The sequence below is a fragment of the Ursus maritimus genome, unplaced genomic scaffold, assembly GCF_017311325.1.
Source record: "Ursus maritimus isolate PB19 unplaced genomic scaffold, ASM1731132v1 scaffold_22, whole genome shotgun sequence".
In the NCBI taxonomy this organism is placed as follows: domain Eukaryota; kingdom Metazoa; phylum Chordata; class Mammalia; order Carnivora; family Ursidae; genus Ursus; species Ursus maritimus.
Genome location: NW_024424675.1, coordinates 3,123,604 through 3,138,211, shown reverse-complemented (window position 1 = coordinate 3,138,211; position 14,608 = coordinate 3,123,604). Strand labels below are relative to the sequence as shown.

The window sequence follows — 14,608 nt, the reverse complement described above, 5'->3', positions numbered from 1 at the left end:
AAAATAAAATAAAATAAAATAAAATAAAATAAAATAAAATAAAATAAAATGAGGTCCTGTTTTTCCTCAAGGATAAATATATTGGAGCCCAGCAGGCTGTAGCTTGCAGAAATTCTGCCTTAGTGAATAACTAAGATTGTTTTACAATTAGCAGAGCAAAATGCCTGCCTGGGTGACTTTCCTTTCTGGCATTCCCGGCTCACGGCTCACCTGGCTTCCTCTTGATTTCTCACTCATTTGTCTTGAGAACCATCATAGCCAGTACATATTATATTAAAAGTGTTACATATCATTATAACCATAATTGTTACTATAACCTTTATTGAGCAATTGCTATGCAGCGGGCACTTTACTAAGTGCCTTATCTTCTTCATTACCTCTTGGCATCCTCAAGAAACGGTTCTATTGTGATCCCATTTTCCAGATGGCAAAACTGTAGATTTGATGCCTTGCCCACAGGAGAAAAGTGGGGGAGCCAGGTGCCACCCTCGGTCTGCACAGTCTGGGTCCTGAAGCCAGTGCTCTTTCCCCTAGGACTCAGGCCTCAGCTCAGCAGCCTGCCCCAGTGGGGCCCCTGAATTCCACAGCTGCCCCTTGACTGGTTTTCCAAGGCCTCTGTTGCACAACCTCCATCCCCTGTCCTGCTTTCCCTGCCACCACCTTCCGTGTGGGGTCCTGCTACCCTCCCAAACCAAACTGTTTACTCTTCACCCCTGTTTTCCCATGACCTTCCCTTTGCTCACTTATCTTTCCTGGAAAGGCCCTTCCTGCTCCTCCTTCGCCCTCTGGGCCTCCACCTGTCAAAATCCAGTCACCCTTCAAGGTTGATCTCAGAAGCTCGTTCCCCAAACGCCCAGTGGCCCCTAGCCCTTCCTAACCTCTTCCACCTTGGAACTATGTTTTTACCTCTGACTCGCTCTGCCTGCAGTGTGGCTCAGAGGTTTCCACCACTGCACTCCTCCTGATGCCCCACAGACTCCAGGGTGACATCTATCTTGTTTTTTAAACGGGCAAAAATTTTGTATCCTCTGCTGTGAAGAATCCATGCTTGTTTTTTTTTTTAAGGAAAAAAATTTGTTTTTTATGCATATTGAATTTTAATTCCAGTGTAGTTAACATACAGTGTTATATTAGTTTCAGGTGTACAATATAGTGATTTAACAATTCCATACATCACTCGGTGCTCATCATTGACAAGTGCGCTCCTTAATCCCTATCACCTATTTCCCCCATCCCCCCAACCACCTCCCCTCTAGTAACCAGCAGCTTGTTCTCTATAGTTAAGAATCTGTTTCTTGGTTTGTCTCTTTGTTTTATTTTGTTTTTTTCCCCTTCGCTCATTTGTTACTTATTTTTTCAAAGATTTTTTTTATTTATTTGACAGAGAGAAAGAGAGAGCGTGTGCACATATACATGCACACGCAGGGGGAGAAGTAAGCTCCCCACTGAACAGGGAGCCCAACGCAGGGAACATGACCTGAGCCCAAAGCAGACGCTCAACCGACTGAGCCACTCAGGCATCCCTTGTTTGTTACTTAAATTCCACATATGAGTGAAATCATATGGTATTTGTCTTTCTTTGACTTATTTCACTTAGCATTTTACTCTCTAGCTCCATCCATGGTGTTGAAAATGGCAAGATTTCATCCTTTTTATGGCTGAGTAATATTCCATTGTGTGTCTATCAAATCTTTTTTATCCATTTACCAATCAATGGACACTTGGGCTGCTTCCATAATTTGGCTATTGTAAATAATGCTGCTAGAAACATAGGGCCCATGCTTGTTTTGATATAAAAACAATGCTATTTTCCAAAATCATTAGGTGAGATTGACATTGCAGGAGGATGTGTTTTCCCATGGCTGGAAGCTCTCTCTATCCCATGGCCAACTACCAGCTGGAGGTGCATAACCAAGTTTAAGAAACAGGTGACCAGAACATAAAGTCTATAAGGGACAAAAACTACATCTTGATCCCAAGTGCTGAAATACCACCCATGTATTGATTGTAGAAAGAACTTCATATTTTCGCAAATGAAGTACCCATTAACAATACAACCCTTCTGAAGAGTCTGAAAGTCGTTTATTTTTCAGTAGATATAAGTTTCCCTTGTAATTGAAGCTAGTTGATTAATTTGCTCAGTGAAGCTATTTTTTAGAGTTGGTACAAGCCCACCAACACAGTTCGTATTCCCTAATTCTAATTTATGGAGACCCTAGGAGTTCTGTTGTATCTCTATTTCAGAAATTTACATACATTGGAAACAGAGCCAGACCACATTTTTAAACCGCTGCCTTTGTCCCAGAGCACCCCCCATGCCTTCATGCTCAGTGCCTTTCTCTTGCTTCTCAGATTCTAAGAGCCCTGATGTTAATCTGAGATGGCCCTGCTAGAGATTCCCCAGCTCCCTCCTAAGTAATTTCCCTTCTCTGAAAACTGCCACCTGCTTAGCACAGCTCTCTCAGTTGGGCGGGAGGATGGTGGGGCAGTTGAAGCCACCCTGGCTCCCATCTCTGTGTGATTTGGTGGCAATGATTTTCTCTCCACCCTCTCCACTCTTCGCCCTTCGTCTTTGGAGCAAACCCACACGATTGACAAAGGAGGTAATATACGCCATTGGCTGTGTTCCCCATGAAGCAGACTAAGTTGGGATTTGTGGCAGGAGGTTTATTGCGGAGTGTTTTGGGGATTGACACCTCTGAGGGATGAGGCCCCACAACAGAACTAGGGAAGAGGTTTGGTTGTGACGCTGTGGCGACAAAAGCCCTCACCACCCCGCTTGAGCTCTGGTGCTGAGAGAGCCCTTCCCTGGTGCCCTTCTTTGAAACTTCTGTACCCCCACATGAGCAGTCATTAGATGTGGGCTGCCCCCAGAAAGGGGGTGTCTGTGTGGGCATGATGGCTGTTATCAGCCCAGGGCAATGGGAAGGGGGCTCAGCTGTGACCGCTAGCATCAGCACTCTTAGCAGCAGATTTGAGTGTCTCACAGCTGCATGGCGGGGAGGGTGAGGGATCTGGGCAGCACCCAACAGTGCCCACTGCCATACATAAAGTGCCTGTCCTACAATAAACAGAGGCTGTCAGAACACTGAAGCACTCTGCCTCCATGAATAAGGTATAAACAACAAATAGACTGGTTATCTCAAGGGCATTGACCTTTTTAAGAACAGAAGATGCCACATTACCAAAATCTTGGATTTGAGGCACTTCAGGGCATGGGGAAAAGTTAAAAATGTGGGGCAACTCAAGAGAGATGTGAATTTCTGGGGGGGGGATGGTAATTCGTGGTAGGTAGGGGACTCAAACTTCACTCTCCTTCAGCCAGGGACATGCCGTCACAGCAGGGGTCTTCATGGGGAGGCAACCCCTTAACACCAAAGCCTTGGGTTTGGTTCATAAGACACTAGGCCTATTCCCTGAAGGAGCCCCCAGTGCTTCTTTTGGGAGAAAGAACATGTTTAAAAGGCAGACAAGCAAGGGAAAACCCTGCACTCAGGACAAAAGAGCAAGAAAGTAAACACAGAAGTAAAAGATCTTCTTATCTCTGACAAAGGAAGAGAGTGACATTACAGCTGGTAAAGCCAGAACAGGCCCGGGATCCTGTTAGCGCAGGGCCCAACATTTCCAGAAGAACTGGCTCCAGTGAAAACCACAGTTCTCCAACATTATTGGAAAACTCTGGGCCAACTATTGATTTCCTTCATCCTTACTTTCCTCAAACTGGAGAGTCTACAGCAGCCACTTGACACCTCTGTTACTTGCCTTCCTTTGGCAGCAGACCCTGTCTCCCCAGTGGGTGTCTCGACAGTGCCCTGAGCCAGTCCCGTGCCTCAGAACCACAAAAGAATGTGGCAAACAAACAGAAACTCAAGAAAATGCTTTAAGCTGTTTTCTTCTGAAGACACAATTTAATATAGCTTGATTTATAAATATTTCTATTAGCAAATCACCCACTGCATGTCTAACAGATGTCCTATAAAAGAGACAAAAATTAAAATGTATTAGTTTCTTAAAAATATGGAAAAATAACATAATGAGAACAATGGCCACTGATTAACCACCTCCTGTTGTGAAGCATTTTCCATGGTTGGAGCAGCTAATCCTTACTATGACCCTCTCTTGTAGGTGAGCCCACAGAGACTCAACGGGGTTAGGTCTCAGTAAGTGGTAAAGGCTGGATTCCAACGGGGACGTTGGCACTAATAAAAGGCCCAGACTCATCAGTACCGTGCTTTCCCGTAGCCAGGTCATTTTCTGAGTTTGAGGTGCATGCGTATTTTTGACCCAATAGATAGGCTGAAAGAGAATGTACGGACCCTCTGCGCCAACTCCACAATTAAAAACACACGATCCTGCCGTGAGTAGTAGCTCTAATCACATCTGATCATAAATTTCCCCAACCTTCCCATCAGCTTAAATATTAGAGACACAAATAAAAGCTCGAAAGGCACAGTGAGAACAGAGAGCCATCAAATTAAATCCCCATTCCCTCTGTGATGAAGGGCAGGGTGAGTACAGCCTCAAATGGCAGAAGCAGCTCAAGCCTAAGGTGCCGTTAAACCGCCATCAGACTGCACCTAAGGCTATTCATCCAAATTAAAGCTCTGCTGGTCCCCAAGCCCCAGCCAATTCCAGAGTTACCTACGCCCCCGTTTAAAGAGAGACAAAGATGAAAGTGCCAGATTCGTTCTGCCCAAATCAGTCGGCTGACATTGCAAACACGAACACATGTCCCACACATGCAAAGACCAGCTCCTCGCAAAATGACCTGGGCTGTATTTTGTGAAACGTAATTACAGAAGAGACATGAAACCAAGCAGCGTCTTGGCTCAACCAGAGGTGTTATAACAAAAAGAGAAATGGACGGCACCTCTGGCGCTGCCCCATGACAGGGGAGCAAATCTCTCGCCTGCTGGCCTGTCAAGAGGCAATATTCCAAATGCTGAGTGTTTCCCAGCCGGACGGCTATTAATTCAGTTATCCACTTTGCCAATGTCTCAATGCCTAGAAACCCTGTCAAAATTCATTTTCTCAGCATATCCGTTTGTAGGGTCTATAGTCCTATAGCTGTCCGTGCTCAGCATCTGTTACTGCCTTTTTACCATCCTGTAACCTTTAAGCTTCTGGTTGTTGCTGAGAAATGCTGGATAAATTTTAAGGGCATTTTAGTTTTTATTGTTACTATTATTATTCATTTTCACGTACCTTTAAATTATTTTAACATTATCTTAGAACACAGTATAAACAGGATAATCTTATCAAAGTAGATGAATATAAAGAATAATTTGCAAGATTGAGACTTTGTAAAATATACATTTTAAGCACTCCTCCAGAGGTGCCTGTGTAAGATTTTAAAAAATAAGCAAGACCTAAAAGCCCCACAAGAATTAGTGTATTTGTTCTCTTAGTTGTGGCCGTGGCTTAGAAACAAAAATTTATAGCTAAAAAGGCTCTTTAAAACCTGCATTTTAAAACTCAAAGACATTTAGATCCCGTAGCAACGGACTTACTCTCAGATTTTCTTGGAACTTATTTAAAAATGAAATGCAATTTATATTTTGAAATATGCATAAGCTTATAAAACAATAAAAATCAAATCAAATACAGCAGGCTAAATCTTAACGTTTATTACCAACATGAGGCTAATAAAAATGAAAAGGAGTTTTCTTTTAATTGATCTCTGAGACTTAAAAAGAAGATACATGAAGTATTTCTCCTTCTTTCTCTTACCTCCTCACTCCCTCCTTCTCCTTCTACCCTCTCCTCATTATATTGACATTTCTGTTGTTATCCCATGGCAGCAATCTTGTGGGAAAGTAACCCTGCGATCTAAAATGCAACACTGCCAGAGCCTTTGTAAAAAAGTTGTCCTACCCTGAATGCATGGCAATCGAGTAATGCTAACCATAAGAGCAATGATCATAAAAACATGAAAGGAAGATTCAGTGTTTCTTAGATGCTACCAAAAGGTTGTGGGTTTTGGCTGCCCCGATATGTTAGGTGTCTAGGGTATAGTGTTACTTAACTATGTTAAGAGTCTAGCTCAACTCCTACCTCCTTGGACAATGCAGTTATTCTGACTCCCTTAGGGCCAGTGTTTTTGATTCATTGCCACCTCTCTCAAAGTCCATCTTCTTCACCCGGCATGGTTGTCAATTGCTCCCTCCAGGGTGGCCCCCACCCCCAGCTCACTGTGCAGATGGTTACACTTAACCAGGAGGCTGTGATCACCTGTGTGGGACAGGGAGCCAGAGGGTTCTTGTTTTAAAAGACAGCAAACCTAGAACAGCAAACAGACTGAGAAGGCAGCTGTCTTCCTTTTCAGCTGCATCCAAGAGCCAGCGTGACACCGTATAAAAATGCACAGGATGGATGTTTTAGATGTGTATTTAAACATGTTTTCATGTGTCATGATCCCGGAAAACAGTGGCAAGGCAAGAAGCGTCACATTCTATAGTCCCTTCACTAAAGCAGAGATTCCAAAACTTTAATGTACGTTAGAATCACCTGGGCAGCTCTTCAAAATTCTGGTATCGAGACTGCACCCCAACAATGAACCAGAATCTCTGGGAGTGGGGCTCAGGCATCAAATGTTCTAAAGCTCCCCCCCGCCCCCCCCCCGCCTCCTGGTGATTCTAATGTGCAGCCACCTGGAGAAGCAGTGTCTTCAAGAACCCTTTTTGCATAGGCAGGACTGGCTGAAGTTGTCTTCATCTAAAGGCATAAAAACTGAACATTGATTCTAGATGGCTGTGCAGTCGGCTTATTGCAGCACCAGGGACGAGCACTCAGCTCACGATGGTGATGCGGGTCTTTTCCTGCATACAATCTGCAGACCCTGTCTAATATTTTCCATACCGGGCAATGAGATCACAAACTCCAAAACACTAAATCAAANNNNGCAGGCATTGGGGTATTGAAACAATTAGACTGAAAAAGTTATCAAGCAATAATTAGCTACAAGTGACCAGTAAAAAGTTACAAGTAAAAATCCAATTTGTGCCTGAAAGAAAGCTCAGCATAAAGGACACTTGATTTCTGAAAGGAAAATTGTTTAAGTGCCATCGTGCAGAGAAATTACATCAGAATACGCATACAAAAAATTAAATGAACATGGAGATCCTACTTTAAGAATATGCAGTTCCAGAGGCCTTCAAGACTTCTGAGCTTATGCTACAAAACCACAACCAGAGAACAAAGCTTTTATTCCAAAATAGCAACATTTCTAAATAGTATGGGAGATACGAAAAATAAAGTCAGTAACATCTAACTATGAATGATAATTTTTTAAGCATGCAAGAAATAGGTAAACAAAATAGGGACAGGACTCCTGCTTCAGTGTCCATCTGCCTGAGGGGAAGTTGAGAATCGTCTGACAGCAGGTTTCAGCGTTCTTTTCTCTTTTGTGCCTAGCTTATTATTACAACAATCATTCTGCAAAACCTTTTCACTACCCAGTTTCCTAGCGCTTGAATTATGCGTGCGCACACACACACACACACATACACACACACTGAAGATTGAAGAGGACTGATCTTTTATAAGAAATCAGACAAATTCAGGTAAACTGGACTGGCTGGGCATTGTCTTTAATTCAAGAAAAAGGGCTCTCCTTTTGTCCTTCAGTTTCCACAGCCTCATTCACATCCAGGTTCTATGTCCACGGAGGATGAGAAATTTCCAAAGCATTCAAGGGCAGCTCACTTCAAGCTGGTTCCAATTAGGCTGGCCAGTATGCATGTCTTAGACGTGTCAATATTTGCAGCAGAGCATGTCTGATTTTCCGGGCATCCTCTAGGCAGCAGGAAACCCTTGCCCACTGCTGCCTATGCAAGGCATCTTGTAGGCAGACATGCCATCACCCTCTCGCTTCTCTTCAAAACTGTCACTTCTATCTTTTGTACCCATGTGGCTGCTCCTGGATCTCTCCTTTTCCAAGTACCCAGGAGATATGCCCCATGGACATTTTAAGTTTCCCAAATATTTCCACTTTAATATTGCTGTTTAGACTTTTAGCACTGTCACATAAACATTTCTGAGAGCTCACTGCAAAGGTGGAATTTTGACCAGTGCCTGAAACCCTGTGCAGGATTTTACATTGATGGAATAAAATGAAATAGATCTAATTAAACAGTATAGGTCATTTTGTAATGGATGTTGAAGCTTATCTGACATGACCAGGGGAGTGAGGGAGATTTAAGAATCAAGGAAACCCTGGATTTGGTGCCTATGTGAACACATGCAAGAATGAACCTCCTGCAGAAGGTTCTAAGAAACCATTTCTTCCTGTAAATGGCACGGTTTTCCTATAGTTTATTTTTATCACCCAAATGTGACATTTAAAATGTTTCTACTCCAAAAGGAATGCTACGCATGTAGTAGTTAGATCCCTGCATCACAGGATAGAAAGTATCTTAGATCTTCATTTGCCACGCTCAATTTATCCGTGTTTATTTCTTGTGGAAGTTTTATGGCAGCTGTTTCAATTTTTTCCCCTACCTCTTTGAACGGAATCCGGGGACTGTTTTGTTATTCACGCGGAAAATACTCATCTATTCTTTCACTTTAGGAAAGTGACAAAAAAAATTTTCTTTGTTTCTTTCCTCTTGCATTTCCAACAGCAGCCAGTGTAGGCAGATAAGGCTCTCCACCCCCCCGCCCCCCGCCGCCGCCTTGACCTGCTTTCGATAATAAACATTTCCAGGATAGGAAAAAAAAAAAAAAAAAGGCGAGGCATGGCAAAGAACTTCAAGCCCACCTTGGTCACCAGCAGGCCGAGTGGAAACAAGCGGCGGAATAATTTCTAATCTCTTCTTCTTGGGGCTCTTATTTTAATGCTACTTGGTACCATTTTCAACACCCTCCATTTGGATTTGGTGTGTGTGTATCGGAAAGTGGAACGGCAGGTGCAGTCCGCAACTCCCCCACCCCCCTTCCCTGTGAGTCCACTTGGTAGGGAGCTCGCACCAGCTCAGCCCTCGGCGGGGGACCACCCGCAAAGGAGCCAATTCATCCTTGCGTCCTCCTTCCTCTTGCCCGCTCCCCGCTCCCTCCACCAGAGAGACGTCATTTCATTGCCTTTATCTCACGTCCCGGTTCCGACGAGCAAGTTTGCTGTTCGCGCGTTCGCGGAGGGTTTGCAATTCCCTCTTCGGGGTCAGCTCTTACCATTAGTATTTTTTAAGCGTGATGCGTGGGATCTCCTTTGCAAATGGGGGGGGGCGGAGGGAGCACAATATAACCTGGTGCATAAAGTGCATTTGTAGCCTGCGCTACTTTTTTGAAAAGGGAAAATTAAAAGATTCGGTTTGACAGAGCTTTTAAAATCACAGCAAAAACTCGGGGACTTGGCTGAACCAGGACACAGGCGGGAGCAACTGCGGGCTCGTCCGAAGGAAGACCCAGGGTTCTGACCCTGCTTACTCGCAGCGTGCGCTGGTTCTGCGTCCCTGGCGGGAGGCTGCTGCCTACAGCCGTTGGTCGTTAGGCCCAGGCTCTGCCCAGGGCCCACCTGGGATGCTGCCTGTGTTTCCCGCCCTCGGGTCCTTCCTGGCAGAAGCGAAGGCAAGCCTGGGCGCATCTGGCTCCAAGGTTGCTTCTTCAGCCCAGCGGGACCCGATTTGGGCTTTCATAGGCGTTTTTAGGATTTTCCCGAAGACTAAGAAATACATGGCTCCCGGGAACACCCTGGCCTATTGCGAGTGGCATGTTTCGTTTGCACCCAAACGGTTCCCTGAGAGAGTCCCACCAAAAATTAAAGCGACGCAGGAAATATAAAGTAGGCGTGACCGTCACTCCAGGGATGACCCTGAACGACCCTTCCTGCCGCCGCCAGCTTCCAGTCCTCCGGGGGGCAGGCACTCTCTTCCTGCCACATCTTTAACTTACGATTTGGGCACGGAGTCTGCCTCTCCTTTCTCTCTGCCTTGGGAAATCTGGGTCAGTTCCCGAGGCCAGTCAGGTACCCTCGAATCCGTCCTTCGCCCCTTAGGACGTCCAGTCCTAGCTGGACCCGTCAAATCACAGGTCCCGGCGCGCGCTCTTAGCTCGGCAGCTCCCGCGCCCCTGGGAACCGTTCTTCCCTTGGTTGTAGGCTGCGCCCGGGGCGCTCCAAACAACCAAGCCAAACCCAGCCCGGCACACACATACATACACATGGAACTGAGACTTTCTTCTTCTTCTTCTTCTTCTTCTTCTTCTTCTTCTTCTTTTTTCACCTCTGCGGGCTCAGCGCCGACCATGCTGTCGTCCCTTTGGTCGTGCAGGGGACCAAGCTGCATCCAAGGGAAGTGGAGGAGACTTTTCCTTTCCTTCCTTTTCTTCGCCAATCCCACCTTTGGACCACCTCGCCCCCAGCCCAGCCCGCCGCGGAAACCTGCAGAGTCCAGCCGGAGGCCGACAGGGGGCGACAAACTGTAAGCTTTTTCGGGGGCCGGGCTGTGAGCAGGCTGTGACTAGCGCTGTGTGGTCCTAGCAGCAAGCAGCTGGCTGCTGGAGGGGTGGGGTGGTAGGGAGATGAGGAATGTGAAGTGAGGGCCGGCGGGCTCTGACACCATAAAGAACTCCCGGGCCCAATCCTCCAACCATTTCCCCCAGCCCCGACGGCCTTTGCCCAGGGGAATGAGCCGAAGATGCTTGCCTGGACTGCACCTCCTTGCGGCTCCTTGCCAGCCCCCAGAGCTCTGCTAGCAGAGGTGGGGTGATGGTTCCCTGATAGGGCAGTTGCGAACCAGCTCTCACTGTGGCACCTCTGACTTTATTTGCTCTTCTCTGAGCGTTGACTCCTCTCCTACAGGAGAAAAAAATGGCTTTAGCTGCTTCACCTGGTCTTTGGGGTGCACTGGGTTATGGATGCTGTGGTTCCCAGGTCTAGGAACCAATGTTTTTGGTTTCCAGCACCCGACTTGAAATCCAGGCAATGAAAATCTAGATCAGAGGCTAACAGGATCCAAACTACCTGGCGAGAACTAAGTGGGGGGGGGCAGTGAGCATGCCACTCCCTGCAGCCTCTGAACCCTCTGAATCCCGTGTGTGCTCAGTTCTCTGTTCCATGCCCTTGCAGAACTCCTCGCTTTGTGCGCTTGCCTTAATCCAAACCTCCCCCTTCCCCGATTCGGTAACCCGACCCTGCACAGTCGTGAACAGGCTTAGGATTCCAAGTAGTTCCACCCTACCCACCTCTCACCAGAGTGCTGACTGTTCTCTTCCCCGTCCCTGTGGCCTCTCTGAAACTCCCAGAGCCAAAGGCTGCACTATGTTTTGTGCAGCCGGAGGGGAGAGTCCTCACCTCTTTTGAACCTGGGTTTTCCTTTTCCAGGGATAATTCTTGCCTGCGCCCCTCACTCTCTGTCCGGAGAGCCCAGGGTATATGGTGCAGACTCTCCTAATTGACACATTTCGACAGGTGGTTGATTAGGAGCTGCTGGATGCTCTTTGGTCCGGTAGCGGAGGGTAAGAGGATCGCCGCTGTTCCTTTGGCTGCGCTGGTCAGGTCCATGTGTGGCTCCGGAAGCGTCACTGCTCGGGCTCAGAATGCAGCTCTCCGCAGGCTCCCAAGCTCTAGAATCTTTGGGGACGGAGGACAGGGGAATCTTCTTGTCTCCTGAGGAGAGCTGGGAATCCTGAGAACTGAACGCTCACTGACCCCAAGCTCAGAACTCCCAGGTCCCAGCTTCCTCTTGTCAGTTCGGTGCAGAACCAGGAGGTTTCTCGCTCCACAACTGCTATTTCTTGGATCTCTCTGCATGACTCCCTCTGGGACTGCCATGGTTGGCAACACAGACTGGGAAGTTCAGAACTGGGCATTGACGCAGTTAGAAATGGAGAAGAGTTGACGGGTAATGCTAAGGCCAAAGAGTTCGGGGTTGTGCAAGCCCCCCTACGAATAAGGGCGAAAGGACCATTCAGTGACTTAACGAGGACCCCTGAAGCCTCGGTTGCTGGGTGAAAGATGAGGCTAGGTCACATGGGCAGGCAAGGATGTGGGGTTCCTGGCCTAGATGAAAGGAACAATCCTTCAGGCCTAGAAGGGAAGCTATGGTGGGCAACCTCCCACAGGCCAAACTACCAGGACAAGCCTGGGGTCTGCAGACTAAAGGATCCCTGTTCCTGGGCACAGCAGTTCACAATTACTTTCCGACTTGCATCCTGTGCCACCTATCAGAAATGCGTGAGGGTGAGTGGAACTGTCCGCAGAGAGACAGAATCTAGAATGTACCCTTTTCACATCACTGAAATCACACCACTACCCTAGTGGAGTGGGTGGCAATTATATATTTTAAAGATTTCCCTGAGATCAGGTTTGGGGTGCTGTCCGGAAATGAGACACACAGGAGTCTGCTCAACCACAAATCACTCTCCCCAACAAGCACCCTGCACTACTACGCTGAACGCTCACCACAACGCACCCTTGCCCGGAGCTGGAGCACTGGCACGACTCTTCCCATGCCCTACTGGGGGAACCAGGCCGTAGAGGCAGCCATGCACTAACGACCTTGCAATGATCAACTTTTACACTCTGCTATCTTAGTGGAAATGTTAGTGGAAGTCGTAATACTAAAACCAAAACTAGTGCTAGTACTAATAGTAGTACTAACAAATACTCATAAGTTTGGAACGCCTACCCCATCATTCTCAAAAGTGGAGGCGTAAGGGGCTTTGAGGGGAGCCAAAGAGTGGAAGGTCCCAGGTCCGACTGGGGTTAGCGTGTGTGTGTGTGTGTGTGTGTGTGTGTGTAGGGGGATGGGTTGCAGAGGAGGGCCGAGGGGGGAGGAGAGCTGGAGGAGGGGGTAGAGTTTCAGGCCCGGGAGGGGGGCGCCGGGGTGCAGTGACGGGAACCAATGAGCTGCCAACTCGAGCGTCTCCGGCGTGATGCGAGATTGACGTGGAGGACACGTCAAATTGATCTCCTGCACGCTGCAGCCTCCCGGTCAGACGAATTTCTCCTAATCGGATGAAGTTCACTCTAGGTCTGGGGTCGCGGGCGGAGAGCACGCCTGGAGAAGACGCCCGGCGGCCGGCGCCCAGCCCGGGGAGGAGCGGCTGGCGCTGGCGGGCGGCGCACGGCGCGTTTCCAGCCGCGCGGCCCGGCCGCTGCGGCTTCTCAACTGCTTGCGCCCTCCCTCTATGCCTCTTCCGCGCGGCGGCGCCGAGCTTCCGGACTCTGCCGGGCCAGCCCGGACCGCCTCGGGGCCAGGCAGCTGGCTGGCCCGCGCTATGGGTAAGGGGGCGAGCGGCAAGCGGGGGTGAGGGCGGGCAGACGGAGACGGCTGGGTCCCGGCGCCTCCCTTCCCTCTCGCCTGCCCTCCCTGGAAGAGCAGGTCCCGGGTCCCGGACAAATCGCGTTCTCCGCACGCCCCAAGCCATCGGGGGTTGGGGGTGGGGGAGTTCGGCGTGTCGCAGGAGGGGATGTGCCAATTAGACGCGTCAAAAGTCCAGAAAGGGCACGCAGGGCTGAAGCGCGCGACGTCCCCCTCTTCAGTCCCTACGCGGGCGCCCAGTCCTGGAGCCCGGACCCGGTCCGTTTGTTCTTACTGCGAGATTCTGAGGACCCGCCCGCCGATCACCTTCCAAGGCGCGCCTGGTGCGGCCCCTCGCTTGCTGTGGCCACCCTTCTTGGCTAACCCGCCGGTGTTTTCTCTCCCTCCTATTTACTCTCGTCCGGCGCGTCCGCAGAGCAGACGTACGGCGAGGTGAACCAGCTGGGCGGCGTGTTCGTCAACGGCCGCCCACTGCCCAACGCCATCCGTTTGCGCATCGTGGAGCTGGCGCAGCTGGGCATCCGACCCTGTGACATCAGCCGGCAGCTTCGCGTATCCCACGGCTGTGTGAGCAAGATTCTGGCGCGCTACAACGAGACAGGCTCCATCCTGCCCGGGGCCATCGGGGGCAGCAAACCCCGCGTCACTACCCCCAACGTGGTCAAGCACATCCGGGACTATAAGCAGGGCGACCCTGGCATTTTTGCCTGGGAGATCCGCGACCGGCTGCTCGCCGACGGGGTCTGCGACAAGTACAACGTGCCCTCTGTGAGCTCCATCAGCCGAATCCTGCGCAATAAGATTGGCAGCCTGGCGCAGCCCGGGCCCTATGAGGGGAGCAAGCAGCCGCCGCCGCAGCCGGCGCTGCCCTACAACCATATCTACCAGTATCCCTACCCCAGCCCTGTGTCGCCTACGGGCGCCAAGATGGGCAGCCACCACGGGGTCCCGGGCACTGCAGGCCACGTCAGCATACCCCGTTCATGGCCCTCGGCGCACTCGGTCAGCAACATCCTGGGTATTCGGACGTTTATGGAGCAAACAGGTCAGTTTTGCGGCCCTCTGTAGCGTTCCTGGAAGGGGTTGAATTGGAGATTGGAGGTGGGGGGGGGGCGGGCATATGGGTAAAGGGTCACACTTGCCATCCTTCTCAGACCGAATTTGGCTCAAGGGAGGGTTCAGGGCTGGCCAGGGAGACTGAGGGTCTTGGGAGTCCTCGGACATCTTGAACTTTTTATGACAAATATGGAAAATATTTCCCAAATGGAAGAGCAATCGCCGACCACAAATTCGGAGGCCTGAAATTGCGCTTTTTCATTCTTGCAAAAAGTATGCAAAACCCTATCAGC

The 14,608-nt window shown here is 49.2% G+C and overlaps 1 protein-coding gene across 1 annotated transcript; it reads left to right on the top strand.

Moving 5' to 3' along the window:
- The first annotated feature begins 10,239 nt into the window (after positions 1 to 10,239).
- On the top strand, positions 10,240 to 14,327 carry LOC121104644 (paired box protein Pax-1-like). The gene is given in 5 exon segments (XM_040638653.1): positions 10,240 to 10,415; positions 12,969 to 13,171; positions 13,174 to 13,212; positions 13,574 to 13,582; positions 13,675 to 14,327. Coding segments are annotated over 5 exon segments (1,080 nt in total).
- The last annotated feature ends 281 nt before the right edge of the window (positions 14,328 to 14,608 follow it).